Here is a 26,221-nt window from a genome sequence, read left to right as displayed (position 1 = left end):
AAAGCTTTCGACATTTTGTCATGCCTTAAATGTTTTGAAATTTTTACAAAGTAAGTTTATAAGGGCATTTTTATAGCTAAAGCAGAAATAAAGCATTAGAAGAATGTTCTGTGTAATGATGAAATCTCTTTGACTTTGTTTTATTTTAAGTGTGACGTTACAAACGGATAAAAGGATGTACCAGTAAGTTTAACAACTGTCATGTAGGAATAAATCCAAATTAGTTTAAAAACTGAAAAAGGACATTTTTTTGGACCTGAGTGGTGCTTTAAATAGTGCAGTGGGAGTGACTGGTTCAATTCCCGACTCGTTAACAAACCGTCGCTATAAAAGCTGACTCTGCGTGAAGATCCTTCATGGACCAGAATCCCTGTTCTGATGCAGATAGAGTAGTGTGGTGGCAGTGTCTCTGTGCTTCCAGTGAGAATGTGCTGGTTCAATTCCCAGTTAGAATAAGGGTCCTTAGGAAGTAGATGGCATAGTCTGTGTCTTTAAACCTGATTGTTGATTTTTGAAACATGTGGAGCGTGTTCAGCTCAAAGGAACAAAGCAAGACGGTTCTGCTGTAGACAGATTAGCCCAGTGGGAGTGTTTCTGTCCTTGAAGCAGAAGAGTGCAGGTTCAAGTCCTGGATCACAACTCATGCTTGGGGTGAGGAAGAGTCAGGGATGCTGAGAAGGGGGGTGGCTTCATCTTTAGTCTGGTAGGAGATCAACGACTTCTGTGCTATAAGATAGGTCATGAAGGTTGATATTAGAGCTACAGCTAACTGGTAGTGAGACAGGTAACTAGAAGACTAGAACTGACAGGTAGGGCTAAACCAACTAGACTAACTATTAACAGGAGGGGGGGGTGTAGCTTTATTCTAATGCAACTAGATCATGATAGTACCTTCATGGTACAAACACTAAATTATGGTACTATACTTACTAAATCTTGTCTTTCTAACTAAGTTAAAAGTTGATAATGTGGCATTATTAATAATTTGTAGAAATATACAAACCTAAAAATGTTGTTAATTAAATTAATAGTCTAAATTCCACCACCATGATCCCTCGCCTGCCCCCCACCTCCAGGTGTTGCTCTACCTGTATTGCATCTACGGTACACAGACCCTCCACACATCCAAGCTGCATTCTGCATGGATCTATCTAAATGCACATCTTCTTCTGGGATCCTCTTCTCCTGGTCCTCCTTCCTCATGGAGGGGGGGCAAAGATGGAGCCCCCTTTTCCCGACGTCCTGACTCCTCCTAGCCGCAGCTTGAATTGTGAAGCGACTGAACACCTCGATGTCCCTGACTGGGACTTGAACCTGCGCTCTCCCGCTTCAAGGACAGAAACACTCCCACTGTGCTAATCTGTCTACAGCAGGACTGTGTTGCTTTGTTCCTTTGAGCTGATGACTGTCAAGGAGCGGCAAAAACCGAAAACAACAAAACTGAGACGGGGAATTGAACCAGCGCTTCTCTGCTTTGGAGATCAAGTCAGTTCCATCGCACTATTCTGGACATCAGTCAGCACTTTGTCGATCACCATTTTTCCTCCATCTGGTGCTTTCTGGGATTTGAACCAGCACCTTCTTGCTCTACTGTCTCCTTTCATCTCCATCAGTGGAACCTTGAAGCTGAAGTTTGATTGACAGTTGACGACCTCACATCACCAGTTGCTGCTGCTTCACCGGAAGTGTTTTAATTATCAGCCACCGTTGTCATTATTTGCTTTTCTCTGCTCTCCTCCGTTTTGGAAGGTCATGTCTGACCTCATCTTGGAAACTTGGGTATCAGAATTATTTTCAAGTTTTCCATTGGTAATTACGACAAACGGGATAGTTTTGTGCAATCTTCACCTCGGATTGATTAGTATTTTACGTAAATCGCGCAGCTGCACAAAAAGGCAGGAGAAGAATACAACATCCTCCAAACTTACCTTGTGACTGATGTTTAAATTCTTCATCTTTTTTCAGCTCCTGATGGATAAAGTCTTTTTGGCATAAAGTTCTCTTGTTGTCGCGTTGATCAATGTGATTCGCTCGTTTTGTTTTTCTTTTTCCAGACTTTATTGAAACAAAATGCGTAAATGTACACTGTGCCAGGCTCAGATGAAATGATGTTGACCAATCGTTGCTAAGAGTGGCGTAACGTCATCATTTGGGTTGCCAGATTAGTTCAGGTGTGTTGAAGGGAGCGATCAGTAAAATGCAGCCAACTTTCTTTTGCACAACATTCAGAGCGCACGTTGGTACGGACGCGCTATGAAATGGGTTGCCAGATTTGGCTCTTTTTTATTTATTTCGCCACTTCGGGGCCCTGGTGGTGGCGGGGGCCCTACGCGGCTGCGTATTTCGCGTATAGGGAGGGCCGGCCATGGGTTAACCTCAAAAACCACCTTGAAACTGTGAAGAAGAAAACACAGCAACAAAAAACTACAATTTAGCTCAAATTCTTTCAATTTCTGCCATTTCAGATTTGATCATTAATAAAACTAGAGTTCTATTGAAAAAAGGTCTAACATTTTTAATTGCATATTACAAATTTGTCATGTTTTTTTTTACTGCATTTCTACAAAATAACTAATGTTAATATTTTTAAATTCATTTTGTGCTTTAGAAGAAATAAAAACGTAATTTAAGATTCTAAAAAGCTGATTAAACCACTTATGACTGGTTTTCATCCATAAACTTAACTTCATCTATAATAAAGCTGCTGGAGCCTATCCTGCCTTTTTACAACCTGAACAGATCACCTGTTCGCAGAAGGTTACTACACAAAGACAAACAAGGACATTTTAAAAGTCATGCAACTTAACAAATTACAAATTAAAATACAAACAAATCATTTATGGTTTATCATGGAAAAGCGTATGAAAAGAAAGACCTTAAAAGCTGGACAAACATTTCACTCAGAAGAAAATAATGAGATCACCAAAATAACGAAGACAGTCTTTATTTTCATGTTTTCAAACCTGTAACAATGATCTGATTAAAACCTAACGAGGAGCCGAGGGCGGAGCTACAAGGACCAAAAGGCGAGGCGAGGGTTAGCGACCTGCTAAAAACACCTGTGCTTCTCCTGAGGAGCCCAACTTTGTGGCGTTTCTGGATCTGAAGTACAAACTCCATAAGTTAAACCGTACTGTGCTTAGAACAGAGTGCCCTCCGGAGGGGGCGGTAAGAGAGTACAACATTCCAGGTTTTTGCTCCTTCGTGAGCTTTAGTCACATGGAAAAGCAGGACAGTGGTTTAAGCCAGTAGAGCTTTCAGTAGGAGCCTGTTTGAACAACAAGTCCTAATATTCTTTGCATCACATTCCTTCCTTCTACCTGCCAGGAGAATCCAATATGGCGACTGGTGATGGAAGACCGACTGAAACACGGACGATTCTGTCTGAAGAACGCCACCCCGTCAAACCCCCGTCACATCATGGCTCAAACTGCTTCTTAGCAGGTAGTATTTTGGATTTAAAAGAACGTTTCTGTACTCCAGAGTGATTCAAATCAGTTTCAGCTAACTTTATCCTCTTTTCGATGCCAATGGGAAAGTGGCTGACAGGAAAATGAGTCAAAATATACGACCGTTTCGGCACTTTGCAACCCCCCCCCTTAAAGAACAAGAGGAGGCGCTTTCAGGCAGTAAGAAAAAAGCACATTTCACTTTATGGCAGGCGTTCCTTTTGGGCACTTCCTGTAGCACTACGCAACAATATTTACAGTTTTTGGGGTAAAAAAAAAGCAATTTTCAATAGTAAAGGCAGAATGGAGTCGTTTTTCCCCCTTTTGTGGGACATAAAGAGAATAGGTTGCGATATGACAGGGGGAGATAAAGCAGGGGGGGTTCTACTTGGAAGTGGTTTCACAACGTTAATGTATCAGATGAGAGTGTAACATCACAGACAGCGTCTATATTGGAGTTGGTATCTGGGGGTTCGTAGCCATCCTTTTATCTGGTGGAAAGCCGTTTACACTCTTCCGTGGAAACGCTTTTTTAATTCAGACGAGCAGCCGACCTCGCAAACCCCCAAAACTCAAAGATGGAAGAACAGTCCGGGGGCTTACCAGGCAGTGAGAAGAAAAACAAAGAGGAGTACAACACAGAAATGTCTTTGAGTTTCATGTCACTGCATTTGACTAGGCCCATCATCTTCTATCCGGCAGGCACGCCTGTGTTAATCAGTTTTCTTCTCTTCGGGGTCTTTCTCTCCTTCTTCCTCCTCCTCCTCTTCTTCGTCTTCTTCTTCTTCTTCGGGGGCCTCCAGCTCAGCAGTGTCTTGCCTCTCCTCCTCCTCTTCCTCCTCCTCATCAGTGAGGCCCTCCCTTTTCAGCGCGTCTATGTCATCCGAACCGTCATCCGACTCGGCTGTGCAGATGCCGTAGCACATCAGGCTAATTACACCCAGCGGTAGGCCGAACAGGAAGCAGCCCAGCAGTGGAGAGCTGCGAAACACAGACTGACGGAGGATGGGAGATGAAAGGAAACAAAAAAAAAAGAGGAGGGGAGGAAAGGATTGAGGAAAATTGAGATAATAGAATGGATAAAGAATCGATTTTGTTCACTTGAAACTTTTTTCCAAAGGTTCTCTGTCAAAATCTATTATCAATACCCAAATGATCCCATAATAACGGTGCTTAGTGGATAGCATCCATCATCATCCACGTTTTAATAAATGTGTGTTCCTGTGCAACAACATCAACATCCACTTTTTAAATCTCTCAAAAATACAAAATCTACTTGTTTTGTTGCCGGAAATCCACTTTTTTTGGTGGCATTTATACCATGATTCCCTTTCTTATACACAACAGCATCTGTTCCAGTTTTTAGCCCAAACAAATAGAGGATAAACTGGACCCAAACACACCGATACATACCAACCCAGGGGCATCAGAAACATCAGACCCCTTCTATGCCAGGGCCTCCAACCGTCTGTGGATAATTCCTCGTTTTTGGTAGAGCCTCGCTACGTCATTGGCTGAAGACCACTGTCAATCAATCTACTGCATGCCAATTCTCTTTTACAAAATGCGATCAGCTTGACAAATCTTTGATCACAAACAGATCTTTATTTTCAATATTTTATATATATATCGTATCGTGATGTATATCGGGGTATTGTAGACTCTTGTGTACACAGCTCTATTATATGGTGCACTAAGTAGTGACTGAATTCAGACATGTCATCAAGTAGTGAGTTCCATTTAGTTTTATGTGGTGATGCAGGTGATGAACTTGTACAAATCATTAGGGATGGTTACTGAGCCCCGTATTGAACGAGCCCCGGGGCAACATTCTTCAAGACCGCAGTATCGTTAAGATCTGACCTCAACGGTTCTGCTATCGGTACTGGAGAAAACGCATTTTTTTGTGTCCCATGTTATCTGTCATATTTAACTCACCAAGTCAGTCAATTGTCCGTTAATGATGATATTCATTTCGCTATTCTCACTGAAGAGGAGAGGTCTGTCTGGTTATTTGTGTGCACATGGGGCGGGGTTATTGTTCCGACAGTACGTGGCGCGCGCGTAAAATTAATTAAATCTGCGCTAGAGCGCCCCGACTATCGTGTCAACCTGCTGCTATGATGACCGTATTTTGCACTCTCTGTATAGAATACAGTGGGGGGGGTCGCGAGAAAAAAACGACGTACTGCTGCAGAGGATGTGAACAGGTGAACAGGTAGAGAGGAAATGCAGGTAGAGAGGCAGGGGGAGGGGCTTTGGCTTTAAAGAGATGGAAACACGGGCGTCAGATTTAGACGCAGTTTTCACTGCGGGAGTTGAAGCAGAGACTTTCTCTGGGATGATCTTATGACCTCAAACATTTATTTAATTTGTTTTATATTTACATCATGACAGCAATATGTCAAAACATTGCTGTTTATTTTTCTTTAAATAACTTCTTTTTTCATGGATTTTACTTTTCCAGTTGGAAAAATGTATAAAGTAAAATGTTTTGTTAAAAAAACATTGTTGCATAATGAGGAAATAAACACTTTATGTTCTTAATTTGTTTTTTTTGTCCTCAAAAAGTATCGATAAGAGTATCGTTAAAATACCGGATCGATAAGCAGTATCAATAGGGGTAGTAGTACCGTTAAAACCTTAACGATACCCATCCCTATAAATTAATGTTCATTAACAGTTCAAAGAGTTTCCTTTTTGTGATGATTTGCCTTTTTACATACAGGAAGTGTTTTTTTTTTTGTGTACCTCTGCCTTCAAAACCTCCCAACTTTTTACTCAAATGGAGTTAAAGCAGCTTTATCCGGTTTTAATCCGTAGAAAGTCCACAGAAAACTCTCCGGAGACTGCTTAGGACAAAACTGCCAATGTGGACACAATGTCAGAGTGAATCAGGGGTAGAAAAACAGACCGTCATCTTTATGCGCTGATGCGTCTGCCACCATCATGGTGTGTGGGCTCCTGCGCCAAATATAACGGCGGCGCATGACGTGTGCATTCTCCATGATAGGTGGTTAATGCCCAGACACATCATTAAACACAGAGAGAAAATAAGGGTCAAAGGGGCCCCCCACTGTTCAGTTTTATCTCCTGGTGGGCCAATCCAATGCTGCCCTCCAGTCTCAACCCCTCACATAGAAAGATAAGCATAAGCAGCGATAATTTATCTGTTTAGTGTCGACATAGACTGAGTCACTGTTTAATAAAAACATGGCGTCTCGCTCAACAGCTAGTGTTTGCAGATCACAAATTTTAAAAAGCATAAGTGTTGAGATGACGATGCTTTTATTTTTTCAAGGTAAAGCACAAAATGTAATTTATTCATTTATTCCTTCATTTGCATGAATCGTGTCAATAAGCTTTGAGAGCCAGCAGACTGCACAGGCTTTAATATTTCAGCATTAATTGCACGTCTGTCATGTAATTTTATGATAATCGTACTACGTTATGCTATTTGTATCCTCTGCTGTGCTGTTTGTTTTGTTAAAACACTTAAGACTATAATGGGATTTTGCTCTTTAACAGGACTCCTTTGGGTCTGTGGTTTATTGCTTCGCAAACCGATCCGCGCTCAATAATTGAATTCATTTTCAGCTTCAAACGGTGAAAGTTGACCTCCGTGTGCTCATCTTTGGGAAGCCGCGCTGCACCCACACACATTTGTTAACGGCCCATTATGTCCTGACCACCCACGACCAGAATCTCCAAGAGGGCCGGCGACATGAATGAAAATGACTTCAAATCTACAGACCTGACAGTCTCGTCTATTGCTGAGACAAATCAGGAAATATGTTACAAACCAAGGATGACACAATCCTCAGTTTAAAAACACACCACTGAACCAAATTGGGGGGTAAGTAAATAGTTCCATCCTTTCCAGACCTGTGTATCGATATCGCAATATAATCTTGTGCAATACCTGCATGGTAAAAGACGTTGGTTTTGGCCACTATGTCTGTCTATTATTTGTCTATCATTTGTCTACCACTAAAGGTAGTCAAATATTCGATAACTTAACAATTTAGCGATTAAATTGTTGAACCATATATATTCCTAAGATCCAACCAAAACAATCTGTCTGAGGCAAGTTGTTAATCGAATCGACTTATACCAAAATAGAATCGATTCAAAATAAAATGAATTCATTTTATCGCTACCGAAAAATAATCGGATCGTTCAAAATGAACAACTATAAATCATATCAGAGACCACAAATTATGATATGAAGCGAATTGTTCAAATGAATCATTACAGCCCCACTTGCAGTGTATTTTATGTGGACTTTAATTAAAATACAACTGTTGTTGCTGTATATGTTGCTGAGCCGGTTTAGCTCGGAGCCGGTTTAGCTCGTGCTGGTTTGCGGCGCCTTCCGTCCGTGCAACCAGGGTTCGACTCCGGGCTGCTCCCTATTCCCTTCTCCACCTCCGTGCCGGTTCCAAGCCCGGTTTGAGAAGGTTGCGTCAGGAAGGGCATCCGGCGTAAAACATTGCCAAGTTTACCATGCGACTTGTTCGCTGTGGCGACCCCTGATGGGAGAAGCCGAAAGAGGAAGAATTAAAATACAACTGTTGCAGTGAAATGGAAGTGATGTATTAGTTTTTGTTTTGGTATGTTTCGCAAATCTTATTGTCATCGCAATATTGATCACCAATATCACACATCGCTAGTTTTCCTCATATCGTGGCGCCCTAATCTCCACTGCATACAGTGTGTTAACACTGAAAGTATTAAACATAAGTTTTGATAAATTTAAGGATTTATTATTTACACCAGGCATAGAAAGGGTCAAGGGTCAGAGAAAGTCATAGTATGAGCCAACTGAGAACTTTTTCTCTATCCTAATAGCAAATACAGTTTTTTTTGTCACAAATTGTATATATCGAACCAAAACAAAACCATGACCAAGAAATTAATGCATCTCTATTAGAAACATTTCCATAGGGTTTTTTTTCTGAGAGAACTTCTACTTTATTTTATTTTCTTTTACCATATTTTTTTGGTCAAATATTTTTTGTAAAATATTTGGCACATAGTCAAACTAATATCGATCTACAGCTCATAGATCACAGTACATGGAGGGACCTTCTAGCTGCTCTAGAGAGAGACTTACTCGTCTCTGATTGGGGCAGCTTTCCTTCCAGATTTATATTCCTCACTTTGATAGATTTTTCTAATATTTCCCACAGCACTCCAGTGAAATATCAAATCCCTCACCTCCTGTGGGAACAACAATGCACCCATCAACTGAAGAGGCAGGCTCTGGAAGCCCCTCTTTCAATGTGCGGGTGACAAATGCGTCATTGGGAGGTAATATACCAAGACACATCGGGCAAAAAGCAGAAGAGAGAGCGTTCATTCGTCAGCCGCTCAGCGCACCAGAAGAGAAATGGTCAGGTTCCCGTCAGTCATCTCCAACGGAGGAGGCCTGGTAATTGCTGATGCTGTGTGATGCTAGATGAGGTAAGGACAGGAACGCTACGCTAACACAGCTGGCTATGACTCATTGGGTCTAATGCCGCTGCTTCCTCATGCTGCTGTCTCTTCAGAGGACGGTTGCTGCCAGATTTCTACCATTTCCGCCAACTTGTACTTTGGTATAGGCAGTCGTTGGCGGGCCAACTTTAATTTCTTTCACAAGCCTAACTCAATCCCCTTCACACAAAGCTCCTGCACCACATACTCGCATATTATTTTTGAAAGTTCAGCTTTAAAGCGTAGAATCTGTGGTTTTCCTTAATCACCCACAGAGGAGCATCGCAGCGCGGCTGCATGTACATTCCTATCACGCCCCTTGGTCAAATAAACACCATTTCTCCCAAAAGAACCAACTACTTAGAGCAAAAAAATGGGAGACCAGACGAGTTCAGCCTACTGGACTTCCCCTCCCTCATCCACCCACTTCTACCAGCTCTGCTGCTCCTTTCCTTTTCCCCATGCTGTCATTACTCGCCTGCATTGCATATTCTCCACTCTGCAGCCAATCTCGTCCTCCAAGTGCGGTTTTTCTCAAAGAGGAAAGGGCCCCGGCACTTGGTTGTTTGTTTATCGTTCTAACAGGCGGAACTTCAGAGTATTAGCCCTGCTAACACAGATCCTCTCCAGGTGAAGCGTTATGTGCAGGAGTGTTTGTCTTTGTCTTTGTTGTCTTTGGGACAACAATCCTGCCTGCTTTAATTGTAGAGTTCAGGAGCAAAACTGGCTTAAAACTAATTAAAAATTATTATTTTTCAGTTAAATTGTAAATTTAGAATCTAAAATCTAGGCTGTAGCTGTTTCTCAAACAACAGTTCTCAAATTGATTAGATTTGGTTATTTTTTACATTTCTATAGGTCAGGTGTCTGCAACCTTCAGCACCTAAAGAGCCATTTGGGTCGATTTCTCACCACAAAATCTTTTTTTACTCCTTTAGAAAAATAAGACACTGATTTGTATTTATGATATAGTTAAAATTATGATAAATGTAAATGACTTTTTGCTCTCTGGAATTTAGAAAACAAAGTAAAAAAAATAGTTTTTGCATTTTTGAAATAGTTCATAACTTTTGGCAGAGGTTCAGATGACTTCTGTCCAGAATAAGAGACGCCGTGTCTTGAGGGATCATCGTTTTGTTGCAGAAAATTAGTAGCAGATAGTGAAATGTCAAGGATGCTAAGAAAAAAACATTTTCTGGGGAATCTTAGCCAGAAATTCTTAAACCTAACCAAATACGTTAAATCAGAGTTAATGAAGTGACCTCTGCTGTTCTTTGTTTATAAGGCAAACTTTAAATCCTAGACTATTTTGAAAAATAGCACCTTAAAAACCGATGAACCTTAAGTAAGAACTCTTCTTATGTTTAATGACCACCTTTGGTAAACTACAAAGGATTGATGGACTGTTGGAGCATTATGGGTAATGTAGTCAGGAACTTGTGGAGTGATGTGTACTGCCTTTTAACTGTTTGTGAGCGAGTTGAGTAAAGTTTAGAGAGTTATTTTACTTTACTTTTTTTTCTTTTTTAACTTTCCTGCTTGCTTGTTTTTTACTTTATAGTTATGTCACAATGGAGGGGTAATAGACCCACATGTGGCTCCAGCTATACGCATTCTAATTTACTTTTCAACAATAAGTCATTTAAATAATCTAAAGATACTATAGATTAGATAGATAAAGATCAAATTTGCTCAATTAAACCATGAATCTGTAAAAGAAAAACAAACAAGAGTCCTATTGTTTGAATTGTGCATGAACTTTGAGTGTGATCTGTAAAGTGCTCTGGTTCTTCAAAAAAATAATGTAAACTTCTTTCTAGCACTGATCATTTCCTCATTTTATACAGTTTTATATTTTGAAAGCTCAATGAAGCTGCTGTTGTCATGAGATCCAGCTGTCATTAGCAATCATATTGTCAGTGAGCAGAATTGTTGCAGCAAGGCTTCATTTCATTTGCAGGAAGAGGAAAAAACAGAAACTGTGAAACTGACAGACACTTAGATGCACCTGCGGTCATTTTTCTCCGCCTAAATGCTCAAAAGCTCCCAGGTGAGCAGCATGGCAGCATCTGCAATTACCTGGTTATTTCCCCTCTGTTCAGCGTGTGTGTGCCTATCAAAATAACGGTTAGATGGATAAATAAATGCAAAAAGAAAGTATATAAAGCAAATCTATCAGCTGCAGCCTGTTTATTCTAGATGTTGCCAAGCAACTGTAAAGTCAGGGAGTTTTAAAGCCATTTTTGCTTGCAGATCTGAACAAGTAATTAAAAAAAGAAGGTTCGATTTTTTTAAATTAAAAAATAAAGAAATGTACATGTAAACCATAGCATTGTATCAGCCATGCTGATGGACAGGGTGACAGCTTTCCTTCTGGTCACTACTATAAAATCATACTGATGATTATGCGATTTAGCAGATTATTATTACGTATTAAGGCCCTTTAGTGACAGTGGATCTCCCTCCTGTGGTAGTTTCCTGTTGGGCCAATTTTAACCAAACACTGACTTCTGATTCTGTGATCCCTTAAGGTCGAGGCATTAACTGTATCTGAGAACTGGACTGAGTGAGAGAGTGTGACGTCATCCATAGAAAATGGCCCTGGGCTGCATTTGTAGGCTGCTTACGTCACAGCGACGCGACAGAGTGCTGTCCAAATTCAACGACTCCTTCAAATGCGGCCGAGGAATAAAGACTGGTCTGCCGTGACCTTCTATGCTGTCCATATCCCAAGATAGAGTGTGGCCAAACTCAGAGATTTGCTGATAAAAATGGCGGACTGTGAAGCGGGTCCCGGAAATGGAAATAACTACACCTTTTTATAATTACACCTCCAAGATTAAAAGTTGTACCAAATAAGCCAGGAACATTTTGACTGTTTATTTCTCTATAGAAAGCTTCTTGGAGCCAGCGGGTACCTCCTGAGGGGCCACTCATTCCAGTTCTCTAATACAGTCAATGTCACCAGAAGGAGTTTCTTAAATGTACCCAACACCTCAGCTCTAGTTCTAGTCTGTGACGTCATGTAACGGATATTTCCCCAACTTACCATAATGGTGGACCTGGCATCAAACGCCACCCGTTTGATCCTCTGAATGAAGCCATCGCCTCCATAAGCCTGGAGGACCAAAAATCACAAGAATGGAGAATGAAACTCATACTCATTAGCTGTGCTCAAGATCTGAAACTGGTCTTTAGGAAAGCCCCTCACTCCTGGATTTAAACCTAATTCAGACACATGTTCCCAAAGTAAAACCTAATAAATATGAAGATTTTCAGAAGACAATTTATGGATTCACACTGTTATGATGAGTTAAAACGTGGATAACTTGTAAAAACATAAATGTAAATGCATTTTTTGCAGACTTTTGTGGTTTATGTTGTTGTGGACTTTAAGCCCCTCTAAGAAAATATTCACAGCAAAAAGGGTTTGAAGTGACAAAGCATTAAGAACTAATGCAATGTGATCTTGAGAGATCATTGATGCTTGGCTGGAATTATTCGACACCAAGATGGAAATTTATGGGAACAGAGCCATGAAAATAAAAAGCCCGAAGAAGAGTTTTCGGGATTTGCACCGCTTTGACTTTTCACATCAAGCTTTATCCCACTGGAGGTGGCCGACAAATGCTAGTAAACAGTAAATAAACAAAAGAAGAAGAATCCCACTCCCTGCCTGCTCCCTGCTTGTATGGTGTGAACACTACCGGCTGAATACGCGTCCACGAAACTGCGTATAGTGTGTTCTTGAACACGTGCCCGGTGTGAAGGTGGCATCTTAGTAGGGAGTAGCAAGGGAATCTGGAGGCAGCCTACGATACCAAGTCTTTAAATGGTTTTATCCAATCCAGTTCCATCAAACTGGTCTGTGGGGAATTTTGAATTAATCCCATCAAAGCTACTTTGAACATTGGGAGTTTTGCAACAATCTAGCAGAGATTATATGTAAAAACGTTCAGGTCAAAGTATCATCGGACTCCAAATGCTTCCAGTCTCTTGGGGTACGCGGTCATTGGTTCATTACTTTTATTGTAAATGATCTTTATCTGCTTCCGTGCACAAAATGACTAAATGTACTGGAGTCTAGTTTGTGCACGCTTCAGTGGCTCTGCTTCATCTGAGCTCATTTGCAGGCAAAAACCACCTGGGCAGCCAATGAGCGAGCTGTCCTGATGCTAATTCGTCAGGATGTCCAATTACCAAAGTCTGCCTGAAAGGGACGTCTGCTAACAAGGTGAGGGGGATCTGTCCGCGAGCAGCTGTTTCACACCGCGCATAAACATCCGGAGAGCTGCAGGAGAAGTCTCAAACTACCTTTTAAGACGTTATTTTTGCCTTCATTGAGAAGAAAGAGAATACGAAGGACCGGGAAAGGAAAGCTTGAAAGCATCTCAGCGTCTGCCTTCTTTAGACCGCCTCGTGCTTCACACATTTTCCTGCTCTCTTTGAAAAGCAAAGAGAGATTCGGGCTTATTTCATGTATGGAAAATAAAACCAAACTATTCTTGAATTCCACAGTAGCTTTCCTGTGTTTTGTCTGCAGCATTATTCAGCGTCCTGCTGCAGCCTTAAAGGTGCCGGTGCCAGACATTACCATCATGACGTGAAAAGGCTAAAACGGGCCGTGCTTTGGCGCCAAGCGGACAGCAGGAATGTGTGGGCTGCTGCAGTTTATTTAATGGGAGGTGGTTTGCTTTACTCGCAGAAAATAGACCAGACCTTTTCTGACTGTTTGCTTAGGGTTTTGCACATCCACTGACTTCAATGTAGAGCATAAAGACAAAAAAAGACAGAATAATAAGACACTAATATGCTAATCTGTGAGGATAAAAACAGGATTCCTGAAATTAATCTGTCCAAATGCAACGACCACAGCAAAAAACCCAAACATGCAGAAGGAGATTTAACAAAAAAGAAAAATCTTTTTGGTGTGAATATTCTCTTAAGAGGGGCTTAAAGTCCACGACAACACACTGATTAGAATGCTGTGATTGAACCAGAACAAACGGAAATGGAAATGTCCTGAAAGCATTACGAGGAAAAACAAGAAACGGATGGAGGCTCTGACCTGTGCAGAACCGTTCAAAACATCGCTGATGAACTGGACCAGCTGCTCCATGGTCTCAATCGGCTCACTGGACAGGAAGTACTGCTCGTTGGACGTGTTGAGGATGATTACGGAGGGCACTTTTACCTCACTGAAGAAAAAAAAAGAGAAAAAAAAAGCAGAAAACACGCCGTTTAATCTTCTTAACCTCCACGCCGTGAAGCGCCATTATCATCTGATGGGAACAAATTGTAGCTTCCTGAAGAACAAATTGCAAAACAGAAAATGTAATATCTGGATAAACAAACCCTTTCTACTGAGGATGAATAAATGTTTTTAATCCTTTACACTGTCTTTTCAAATAAGCAGAGCAATCTTGAATATTTTCTTCTGGTTTCTAAAACAGGAAGTTTTAATGGTCTGTGACGTGTTTATCAGTAAAAAACACGGAGAACTAAGGTGCACATAATCAGCTGCAGTACACAACTGTACACACGTGACCTCAAATCGTTCCACAAATTGGCAAAAGTATCATAAATCCCACTGAAATACAGAACAAGGTCATAAAAACAAACAGTCCCACTTCCACACGTCTTGCTGAGGTGAGCTACACCAGAGATGCACACAAACACAAACACAGCATGCCCACAAAACCCAGCAACACACACACAAACACACAAATCCATCAGTGTCCTAACCCACACGGCCGCAGAGCGCAGGACTGTAGAGTCATCAACGCCCGACTCCTCTGTCCAGCTGTGATCTGCGGTCACGTGAACACACACACAAACACACACCCACACATAATGAATGTGACTCCCAGCCCACTCCAACAGATGGCACCCATTTAAAGTGAATACGGATTATCCTTTATGCCTGTGGGGGGGGGCAGTGGAGGGTTCGCCTCCGGATTACGCCTCTGATGGAATCAAGAAACTCCCCTTCAACTGACAATTCATTTAGAGAGATTTTTCATTAGGTGATGTCATTAAGAAACATCCAGTTTGTTATTAAGCTTCAAGGTTCGGATCATTCTCTGTGTTCAGGTGGTTCTCTACGGTGGCCCTGAAGTGCCAATCCCATCAACAAATGACTCCAAAAACATATTCAAGACAATTAAGAAACAAAACAATTAATGAAACAACATTACATTTTGGAAGTCAAAGCAAAACTCCAAAAAAAAAAAAACTTTTCCCAAAACAAAGTTAATTTTATAAAAATGAAGAGTTAATTGAGCAATGACCAATCGTTTGCAGTGGGTGTGGCCAGAAGTTTAATCCCTTTTACCTAAGTGTTTACATTCTTTGTTTTACCGTAACTCTTCAACCGGGGACACAATTAACATAATTGCAGCCGATTCTGAAGCCTCGAGTGTAAATAAGAACTGGACTGAGTGACTCCTCCCCCCTGGCGTTCCAAACAGGAAGTGCCCAGTGTGAGTACAAACAGTGGTTTTGTTTCTTAATTGTCTTTCATATGTTTTTGCAGTCATTTGTTGATAGGATTGGCACTTCAGAAGCCAAAATCCCATAGACTTCTACTGAAAATAAACAGTTATTTGTCAGAATAACCATTCTACTACCTTTTCTAACAAGGCTCTTGCTAATCCTAATTATTATTTTTTTTGTTAACTGTAGTTCTTAACTCATTTAGGAGGCTCGCACTCATTTCAGATTGCAAAAAAAAGTTGTTTAAAGGATGTTAGTCGTGTGGTGAGAGCAGAGTTCAGCCCTTGAGCTGCCAGAACACTGTAATCATGCCAATGGCACAAAGATGGATGAAATGCCATCAGATTTATTTCCATGCTTTTCATTTTGGAGGGGATTAGGAGTCATCGACAGGCCAGACTTTGATTCCTCAAAAGAGGCCAATTAATCCAGCACTTCAATGGCCAAATTCGGCTCCATAAAAGCCCAGCAAAATACATACAGTACGTATAAAATTAGGAGTGCTAATCACCTCTTTTATCCTTTAATACATGCCGGCTGTGTCATTTCAAGCCCGTACCGGGACAGTCGTATTTCAAATCCGACTTCTGCTACGCTCGCTGACACAGTGACTTAATTACACAGGACTTGCGAGACTGTGTCTGCTATAATCTCTCTGGTACAAACAATAACATGCTCAAATTAAAATAGCATCACGCGGCGGAGCCATTACGCTCGCAGATTCTCACACGAAATTACACGCATAATGAGATGCTGTGGGTTTCTGCACACAAAAAACAGCCGCGGCCAGAGCTGCAGCCAGGCGGGCCCGCGCCACTAGTGAGCTCCTGTCTAATTAAAAGTGTCGGCTGGAAGGTCTCTCTGAGGCTCGACACAAAGTTGGCCTCAGAACGGGCACAAAGCGGCTGCGGCGGGGTTTTTACGGCATCATTAGCACGGCTCTGCGGCCGTCCACCGAAAAACAGAACCGCTAAAGGTCCATGCCCAGCCTCATCTGTAGATGTTCTTCCATCACATGCAGATTGGCAGGGGCCTCTGATTCTTTGGGGTTAAAGTTGCCAACAGCACTAAAAACAGAAATGACAGCCCAGTTGCTGTAATTGACTTCTACACAAGTGAGCCTCCCTTAATGGCAAAGGCTGGCTTGACAACGCAGCACAGACCTTGATAAGAGGCTGACGGGATGTAACATGAGGGAGGAGAAGAAGAAAAAAAGGCAGATGATGGCATGAGAGGAGGAGGCTGGATGTGAGGCACTCACCCCATAATGAGGCTGTTAATGTAGTCGCTGCCATCCATGTGGCCAAACTGGAAAACTCTGGGGGGGGGGGGGGGAAAGAAGAAACAAGGTGTTAGAAACAGTAGTTTGTCTCGTCTGTGTGGACTGTAAACCATTAGCATGAACTGGGATCATCTCAGTTCAATGAGCAGCAGCAGCACAAATATGAAACGCGTCAGCATTCGGTGTCTTCGCTGCTGAAAAGCCGAGATATCACTTTTGTTACTGCAGAGGAGGTAAATCTCCCCAGAGCCCGCCATGCGCCGGCTCCCGTTTCTCCTCCTTTTCCTCCACAGAAAGGTGATTTATCTAAACGATAAGAAAGGGGGAATTCAATTTTTATTTCATTGTACTGGACTGTACCTAAGCAGAGAGTATTGTGGGTAAAAAAATAAAAAAGGGGGGACAGGCAGCTGCACAAGTTGAAGGACTGATTACAAAAAGCCTGTGCATACAAATTATATTTATAACGTATCACAGCTAAATGTTGGACGTTTATCCCGAAAGCGCTGAACAATCCCGCCAGCGAACGACGCCATTATGAAGAGAACCGACTGCATCATAAATCCTGCGGATGCGATTTATTTAAAAATCTGTAAAGGTATAATCTTGTAGACTGGGAATACAGCTCATCACGGTGTGAGTGGAGATACGGATCAGAGCAGGTAGGAAAATAATCCACGGCTCCGAGATTGACAGGGGGGGGAGCGCGGGAATACGAGAGCGAGTCAAACATAATGTGAAGCTTTCCATTTTTACTTTGGCGTTCGCACTTTGCCTCGCTGTAACTTTAATATTTACAGATCTGTTCGTGTCCATCTTCACTCTGACACTTTCTGGCACGTCCAGTCAGAAAGCTCGCCAAAGGGTGGAGGAGGAGGAGGAGGAGGAGGAGGAGGTGGCATGCGGAAAAGATGAAGGCTATAAAGTGCAAGAAAGTTTTGTGGATAAGTGCTGGTCTATAAAAGACGGACTTTGTGTTTTTCTAAAACCGTTGGAGGCTTGATGTGGAAAACTTCACAGGCTTTATCTGTCATGTTGTGGTTCTCTGAAACAGAAAGCCACACAGCGGCCCAAATACATTTTAAACACGCCGTTTTAGAAGTATGCATCCGAGTTTGGCCGTGCCAAAACCACATAGCTGGGATTGAACAGGAACAGGCTACCTTTACTTTTATTTCAAGGTTAAACAAAAAAAAAAAAGTTTCTTTTTTGGTAACATCAGAATTCAGCTTTCATGCCGTCAGTGTGAGAAGCACAGTGGGTGGGGGCATCCTCGTTCCACCTCACAGAGTCAAATTGACAAATGTGTGAACAGGAGAGCCGGCATGGTGGAACACGCCACAACAGACAGAGATGCTGGCGTGTGACATGTCATGCTACTGATTCTGCCATGCTGTCAGACTGTCAGAGAGGACGAATCGGGATGGTTCTGCACCCGGAATGAGGTGAGGTGAACCTCCACTGCGTGGGGAAGGGGCCACGGGCCTTTTGCTTGGTGTCAAAGTGGTTTCAGTGTGAAAATGGCTTCAAGCTTCATATTGCCACTTTGAAAGCACACTGTATAAGACATCTGCATAAACAGACAACAAACATTATCTTGAAATGATTTATTGTATTTTTTTAGTGGTATAGGTCTGCATAGCTAGCCAGGGGTGCAATTTATATGCGATTTTTAAAAAGTATTTATTGGCTCGTAAATTCTTTATATTCCCACTAAAACCAGTAGAGGGCACTGTAGGTGTGAGTGTGAGTATTTGCTACTGATGGCAGCGTGAAAGGAGAAGCGCCGTCCAAAACCAACAAGGAGGACTTTACAACTTTATGATATATGGAACAGGGTCATCAAACTGGGTCACAGAGAGACGGAAGTACCGCTGAAAGCGTCCACCAGGCAAGAGATGCAAATTTGATGTGTGAATCGCATCTGTTGTGAACGCAACATTATGCTTCAAAGCATTGCACGTTCTCCCAAAAGTACATCTTATCCTCCAGTGTGACTTATATAGGATTATTTCTTCTTTATAATGCTTTATTTTCCTTTTTTTTTGGCTGCTGCGACTTATACGAAAAATACCGCAAGTATTAACACTGTAGCTCAATATTATACTCCGGACATCAGTACTGATGGTTAATCTTTACTCAAGTCTTTATTTTATTTTATTTTATTTTTTAACCTTAAAATAGAAAATTAAAGCCCAGCATCAGGGGTTGACATAGCCCAGAAATTTGCACTGGCCCACAGGGCCAGTAGTTTTTGAAAGTTACTGGCCCGACACCGCGCACAGCGAGACCCGCTGCTCCGCAGGTGCTTGTAACTTTAGGGGGGTCCGGGGGCATGCCCCCTGAAAATTTTAATATGGTGCAATTTGGTGCATTCTGGTGACATCTAACACTAATTTATACACTTTTCAATGACTGAAAATAAAGCATATCAAACTTAAATCTGCTCTAGTCTGTTTCAGATGTTTTGAAGAGAGCACTGGAGTGAAGTAGTTAACACTAGTTAAGAAGTTTTCATGCTGCTTCTAATCACTGCTATTTCACATTTGTTCCTAATCAATAGTTAAGAAGTTTTATTGACTTTTTTGCTCTGACTGCCTTAAGGTTCTGCTTTTTGTTACTGTTGCAAAGTTACATTTACTTTTTAGTTACTTTAGTTGCTTAATTAAATTAAATAATTGAAAAATTAAATAAAATTAAATTACTGAGATCATTCAGCTAACTAGAAATACTTATTGCTTACAGTGTTGTAAAGAAAACCAAAATGAAGTAGTTTGACATTATACTGCATTTGAGTCTGAGATTCAGGTATTTGGAGTTGCCTTTGATTCTTTAAAATTCAGCTTAAAGCTTAGTGCATACGGTTTCATCTTCAATGCATTCATTAAATATCTTGCTGTCCATACTACTAATTCCACCCATTACTCCATCTAACATATTCCTATCTATTCCTGCCATGTCTTCCACATCTCTGACATGCTTCAGTCTCTCTTCAGTGACGGTGTCGGATTTCTGATCATCGCGGTGAAAAACCACCAGGGGGCGCGCTGATATGTGTGTCAGTTTAAATATATCTGCATAAAATGTAATAATAACCCACTGGCTTGTTCCTTCGTTGTTGCTGTTTAACATTGTTTAGTATTGAATTGTTACATTCAATAAAGTTTGAAAAAAAAATTGATTGAGCACGTGCCGCGTGGTGCTCGGCAGTGACAGCCGCGCGCGCAGGCGGGAGAGGAGGAGAAGAGTGATAAAAGGTTTCCCATAGAAACCCTTGAAGTGTGAACACAGGACTAGCAGAAAAAGTGAATTATTAACACGAGGTAAATCTACACGTTTTCGCAAAATATACTTTATTGAAAAAGGTGAAAAATGTATTAATTGTTAGATATTTTAGTGGCCCGAGCGGACAAGTAAAAAATGAAGTCTTGTGGTCCGTACTGCTCGAAAAACAGGACCGGGCCAGCGGACAAATGGCTATGTCGAGCCCTGCAGCATGGAACTGGGGTTTCAGGTTATGGACTTTAACCTATAACAACCCAACCAAGACAGTCTTTGAAGAGGAGCCGTGACATCTGAACTTCAAATCTTTAATCCGTTTTGCCACTTACCCAATTGGTTTCATCACCTGAACAAATTAGAACCTTCAACAACGACCTAATGAAAAAAATGTAAAAAAAAATCTGAAATCTGAAACATTTACTTTTGGCTTAACTGCTATAAAAAACTGATCTCTGGAGTTCAAAAGTTCACTCAGATGAAACGCAAAGTTGAGTTTTTAAACTACAAACATGTAAAACCATGAGAAAACAATAAGAGAACCCAAAAGTTACAGTTTAGCTCAGACTAAAAAAAAAAAAAAAAATACTAAGAAACAGTAAATCAGGCGTTCCCGTCAGGGGTGTGCCCCCCTCTCCCCTCTGTACACATTCATGGTGGGAAAGCTGAGCACCACAACATCGATTACTGCATCAAACAGCATCAGCTCCTTCAAATGTCAGCCCTCTCCTGTGATCCGTCGACTCCGTGTGCTGCCCCCGCCCACCACCGGGGGCGACACTCCAGTTGGTGACTTGTAATTACAAGCTGTGTTTAGGTGTGCCAGAACGCTGCAGGCAACTCTGATCTCAGTGGGGATTTTGAACTCGGGAGTCTTAAAATAAACAGCGGCGGGTAGCGTGGCACACGGCGCTGTAACTGATGACAGGGATTCCTGTAACTCAATCAGCGCTAATGGGAATGCCTGGGGAGGCGGGAACACTTTGATTATGGGGGTCTGAGACGCGCCGCTTCATTCCCAAGCTGCCGTGACACCAACAGCCGTCTTCAGTCCGCGTGATAACCCAACGGTTCTCCTTCAAACAGCCACTGGTCAGGCTTTCACGAGCATTTGATCCATGTCAACTAAACCTCAAAGTCTCAGATTCACATTTTATAATATGGCCAGTTTCAGTTCTTTCCATTTAAATGAAGGCCCCTTTTGGTTTGAAGTGCAGGATCCAGCCTTCTCTCCGCTCTTTGGAGCAAAAAATAATAGCTGTGAGGAAACGGCGGTTCCCCCTGCCACACAGGAACAGGTGGAACAACACAATTTGTAACATAAATATCTCAACCCAGCAGTTACTGCACAATTGGAGCCGCAGAAAACAGAAAATGATGCATTAATACAAGCCGACTTGACTTGCTGATTGACAGCTGAAAAGAACACCTATATTTGGAGGCTGACATTTTGCATAATTACCTTTCTACTGAAGCGCTACAAAAGCCAGACGTGCCCTGACAAAGGCATAAACTTGCTTGTGAATAGACAGGCAGCGTTCCCCAGTGAGCGCACCATCCCAGAATAAATGCAGAAATTGGATTTTCATCTCTGGCCTCATTGTGTTTCCGTGCCTTACCTGTTAAAATGTTCTCTGTATTCCTTCGCCACCCTCTGCATCAAGGTCTTTAATCTAAAAGTAAATGAGAAGAGAGTGAAATGCCACATGATTCAGACTCTATGCTTTTTTTTAGCCTCTGGCTTCAGTTTATTGGGAGCTCCAAACAATAACAGCAATTCTCATCTTTATTTGAACGCTGCACACTTAAGCACAGCTTGTGTGACGAGCAATTTAAAAAGAGCCGGGCTTTTTTAATTTCAGTGTTGTTTGTACCTGCCGCTCTCCTCCGTGGCGTCCTTCTCATCGATGACTGCAATCGCCACGAGTTTTCCTAAGGTGGCGGAGATAGATTACAAGTCACAATGTGGCACGCACACACAATTGGAGGCTCTGCCAGAGATGCTTTACCCCCTTAAACAGGGGATGGAAAAGGCGGCGGCGCCGGCAGCATGGTGACTGTTTTACTCATTCGTTCTCTACCTCTAGTTTTCAGCTCGGTTGGACAAGGAAACAAGTGATCATTTCTGGTCGCAAAGCTATTTCAGAGCCCATTCAAGAGCCAAACTCATGACACGACAAAGAGGTCCACTTATGAAAACTGTTACACAACTTAAAAGGCTTCTCATTCAAACTGGGTTTGGTTTGAGGCTAAAAGTGTCCTGACATTTGGACGAGAGTGCCCCCTGCTGGTCATTAAGGCACAGAGGTTACAGTACTGGGAGAGAAAACGCTGCTTTTACATGGGAGCAGTGGCAGCCTTTGCATGTTTATCATATTCACCTCAACGTTTACCCAAAATAGCTTCACATGTAGGGGAACCTCAGGGCAAAAAGTTGTTAATTTATGGTTGACTTTGTTAGTACGTTTTTTTTCTACAGCAAGGCCTTGTGGGAGTTCCACCCTTGGGACAGAGAATAATGATCTTTGCACCGTCTTTGAGCACACACAGGCGGCACAGGATCGATGCTTTCAGCAGCTGTGGGAACATTTGCATAGAAAATTCATCTATAAAAGGAGATCCTGCAGTTTACAGGTAGCAGATGAGTCTTAACGTGTGGTTAGAAATGAAATGCACGCTGCACGTTCTCACTATCAATTACAGTGGGCTTTCAGGGCGTCGCCAGTCACTTGCATGATTTACTTGAGCTTCATCGATCGCTGAAAACAGTAGACGAGGCGTTTTAAGCCTTTTTTAATGCCTAATAATTTCAGTTAAAAATGTTATTTTCATTGAAAGTTGCAGCTCGAGTTAGTCGTTAAAAAAAAAAGAAAAAAAGAGTCGGAGGTGTTTTTCTTCACGGGAAATGTGACAGGAAGGCACAATTATGAATGAGAGTGTAAACGCCGCAGTAATTAGCAGAAGATTCTTCAGGTTAATTATGCCGTCAGGTGATGTGGAAGGAAGCAGGTGGCTCGTGAACGGCTTTTGGCTTAAAGCCGTGAAAAAGACGAGTGTCAAAACTGGTGACCGATACGTAAAGGATTCAATTTGTCTTTTTTTGGTTCATATAGTTTGCAGCGATGAGCCTTGTAACAAAAAAACAAAAAAAATCTTTAAATCGTGAAAGCTGTCCCAACACTGAACATAATCCTTGCAGCTTTTGTTCCTTTCACTTTAATTAAAAGGACTGGTTTGAGCTTCTTTTTGTTTCACTGGATAGACTTCCTCAAGTGTATCTCTGAAAAATCTCATTAAAAGGATCTTCGCTGGTTTTCTCAGCCCGCTACCCTCTGGCTTCGAGTCTCCCTCTGTGAAATTCAGTGTTATTTGTGACCCACAGATGAACCGCAGGAATGATAAAAACCAGCCTGTTGTTCGCCACACCGAGCAGCCGGCTCCAGTCCTTGGATTTCCGCGTCACCCTTCACGCTGCGGTTCAACTCCAGGTTTGCACTGTTGGATGTTTTATGTCCTACAGCTTTTCAGAATCTATGGTAGTTGTGCAGGAAATAATTCAGCCTTAATTAAAGAGGTGATTTCAAAGAGAATGGACCGAACCTGGTCTGTTTGGATTTTCTGTAATCTTTTCAAAAGTCAGTGCAAGTTGTGAGGCGAGTTTGTATCTCAGACAATAAAAAGTGGGAACCTTGTACAGTTAATCATCTCAGTAAAGATGCACTTTCAACTGAGTCAAATATGCCAACTAGCTACGCATTAAATAGCCAGAAATGCAACTTAGCTAAACAAACCGACTTCGTTTAGCAACACACACAGTTCCCCATCTTGTGTTTAAAGTTTCCGTACCGACTTATACTCAGGTGCAACTTAAATGTATTTATGTTCCTACTAGCAACCCCTAGAGGGCACTGAAGGTGTGTGTTTATCACTGTTTTCTACTGACAGCAACACAGAGGAAGAAGAAGAAGCGCCGGGGGAGTTGTTCAAAAGCAACAGAGGATAAAGTATTCAGTGGATTTTGTGATTTAACGTGATATAAGTGTTAAGTTGACTTATGAACATGTTCTTTATGCTATAGCTATATAAATATTTGTTTATATGTTGCACTAATTTGCTAGATTCCTCCTGTGTTTCATAGGAAGCGTATCACTTGTGAATAGATTTGCCGTTTGTTTCTGTTTTTTGTACACATATTTAATTCACACTTGACTGTCTTGAGGAAATAGAAGGAATGTGGAAAACTTTCCCTGCATTGATCAGTACCAGGTATTTATCTCTTTGGCTAAACACGTCCTGGATCAACCTTAGATCACTGAATCGGTTCAAATCTGATCTTTTGGACCGAAATCGAAAGTCAGTCGAATCTGCAACCACAAAAAAAAAAAAAAAAAATCAATGAATAAAAAACTAAGCATCCGTGTGTTACGGCAGTGAGGTGTGCATTAGGGCTGAAACGATTCCTCGAGTTACTCGAGTTACTCGATTAAAAAAATTCCTCGAGGCAAAAACTCTGCCTCGAAGCCTCGTTAAATTCCTATGACGCGCACTATACGCGCGGCGCAGGGATTTGATTGTGTCACACGGACCGTTTATTCACGCGGACGTTTTGAATTTAGTTGGCGCAATGGCAGAGAATAGATCTATAAATAAACGGCAGAAATTGTCTAAAGTGTGGGATCATTACACACTTAATAAAGAAGAGAACAAGGTGCAGTGTCTGTACTGCAAAATAGAGCTGGCATACCCGCGCGTGCCGCCGGCAGCGAGCGAGTGGCGGCGTCAGCCGCTCCGCGCCCTCTCCGCGGCGACCAGCGCGGGCCGCCTCGGCGGGCGGCGAGAGCCCCTAGCTGCGGTATTCAGGCGACCGGGCCTGCTTTGAACACTCTAATTTTTTCAAAGTAAACGCTTTGGACCCCGCGGGACACTCAGCTAAGAGCATCGAGGGGGCGCCGAGAGGCAGGGGCTGGGACAGGCGGTAGCTCGCCTTTCGGCGAACTGCGAGGCTTCTTAAGCATTGCAAAAATAACAAAAGCATTATTTTTACACGAAATATAAACAATGATAATGATCAAATATGTTTTTCTGATTCTTTTATTTTTAATGGCCTTCCATTTTGGTGTTGTGCCATCCTTTCAAAGTCTTCTGCCCCCCCCCCCCCCCCCCCCCATACAAAATGTTCTAGCTACGCCACTTCTCAAGACCAACTTAAAAACACCAAAAGTAACATTTGCATCAGAGCGGATCTTTAAAATCAAATGCTTGTTCATTTTACAACCACATCATTTTTGTTATGCATTATTTGTTTTGGTTGTTCAAAAACACACAAGTCGTTTTATCCGATTACTCGATTAATCGATCGATTAAGAGCTAGATTAATCGATTACAAAAAGAATCGATAGCTGCAGCCCTAGTGTGCATATATTCAGACTATAGTTGTTAACACGATTTTCCTTTCAAGAGGAAATTTCTCGTTGTTTTCCCGTGTTTTGCAAATTTCAATTTCTTCCAAAAGTGCGACTTATTTATGATGTTTTTTAATTTATTTTGCATTTTTTTGGCATCAGCAACTTACCCTCCGGAGAGACTTTCAGACCAAAACTAGAAAGGTTAAACGTCACTTCTTATTAGCCTCTAACATAAAGATAAATAATCAAAGCATATTGTGCAAAGCTAACATTGATACCAGTAGAATTAATTGAAATTTCTTAACTCTTTTCATCATCATCAGATTTAAGGGGGGGGAATAATCCAGAATTTCCATCATTCTGACGGATTCTTTCTAATAGATAGAAATACTGAAAATTGCATCTTAGTGCCAGGCTCAGTCTGAAACTGCTTTTTATATTTCTATAAACTTAAGGCCCGTACACACCGGGACGAATATTCGCCAGCGTTTTTCGCCACGTTTTTTGTGTTCACACCCAGGCGATTTTCGCTGACGGTGAGCCGAGCGAACATGCAATTTCATTCCCTGACATTAGATGGCGCTTAATGTAAACAGAAATACTCCCGTACACAAGGTGGCGCTGCGCAACTTTACGCTTCTTAAAGTCGCTTTTCACTCAGAAGAAGAGAGCAAGTATTTACGCACTTGTCAGAATAATACAAAGAAAACATGAATATTTCAAGCACCAGTAGCTCCAACTGGTACTTGGTAAGGGGATATTTAAGAATGTCCGTCATTATTTCTTTGCGGCAGTGTAGACGCTACTTGGCGTCTATCTTCTTCGCTGGTATG

At 41.8% G+C, this 26,221-nt stretch overlaps 1 protein-coding gene across 2 annotated transcripts in view; it reads right to left on the bottom strand.

Annotated features, from left to right (window-relative positions):
• Window positions 1–2,928: 2,928 nt before the first annotated feature.
• tmx3 (thioredoxin related transmembrane protein 3) overlaps window positions 2,929–26,221 on the bottom strand; it is a 42,387-nt gene continuing 19,094 nt past the window's right edge. Inside the window, exons 11-16 of one of the 2 annotated variants that reach the window (XM_004081160.4) lie at window positions 21,858–21,915; window positions 21,603–21,656; window positions 16,684–16,740; window positions 13,996–14,125; window positions 11,977–12,045; window positions 2,929–4,444 (exon numbers count right to left, since the gene is read on the bottom strand). In XM_004081160.4, the coding sequence (XP_004081208.2) occupies window positions 4,163–4,444; window positions 11,977–12,045; window positions 13,996–14,125; window positions 16,684–16,740; window positions 21,603–21,656; window positions 21,858–21,915 (650 nt within the window). In that variant the 3' untranslated portion in view covers window positions 2,929–4,162. The remainder of the gene's footprint in view (window positions 4,445–11,976; window positions 12,046–13,995; window positions 14,126–16,683; window positions 16,741–21,602; window positions 21,657–21,857; window positions 21,916–26,221) is intronic. The other variant, XM_023949967.1, reaches the window with a different exon arrangement.

The sequence above is a fragment of the Oryzias latipes genome, chromosome 20 (genome assembly GCF_002234675.1).
Source record: "Oryzias latipes chromosome 20, ASM223467v1".
Lineage (NCBI taxonomy): Eukaryota > Metazoa > Chordata > Actinopteri > Beloniformes > Adrianichthyidae > Oryzias > Oryzias latipes.
This window is presented reverse-complemented; position numbering and strand designations above follow the sequence as displayed.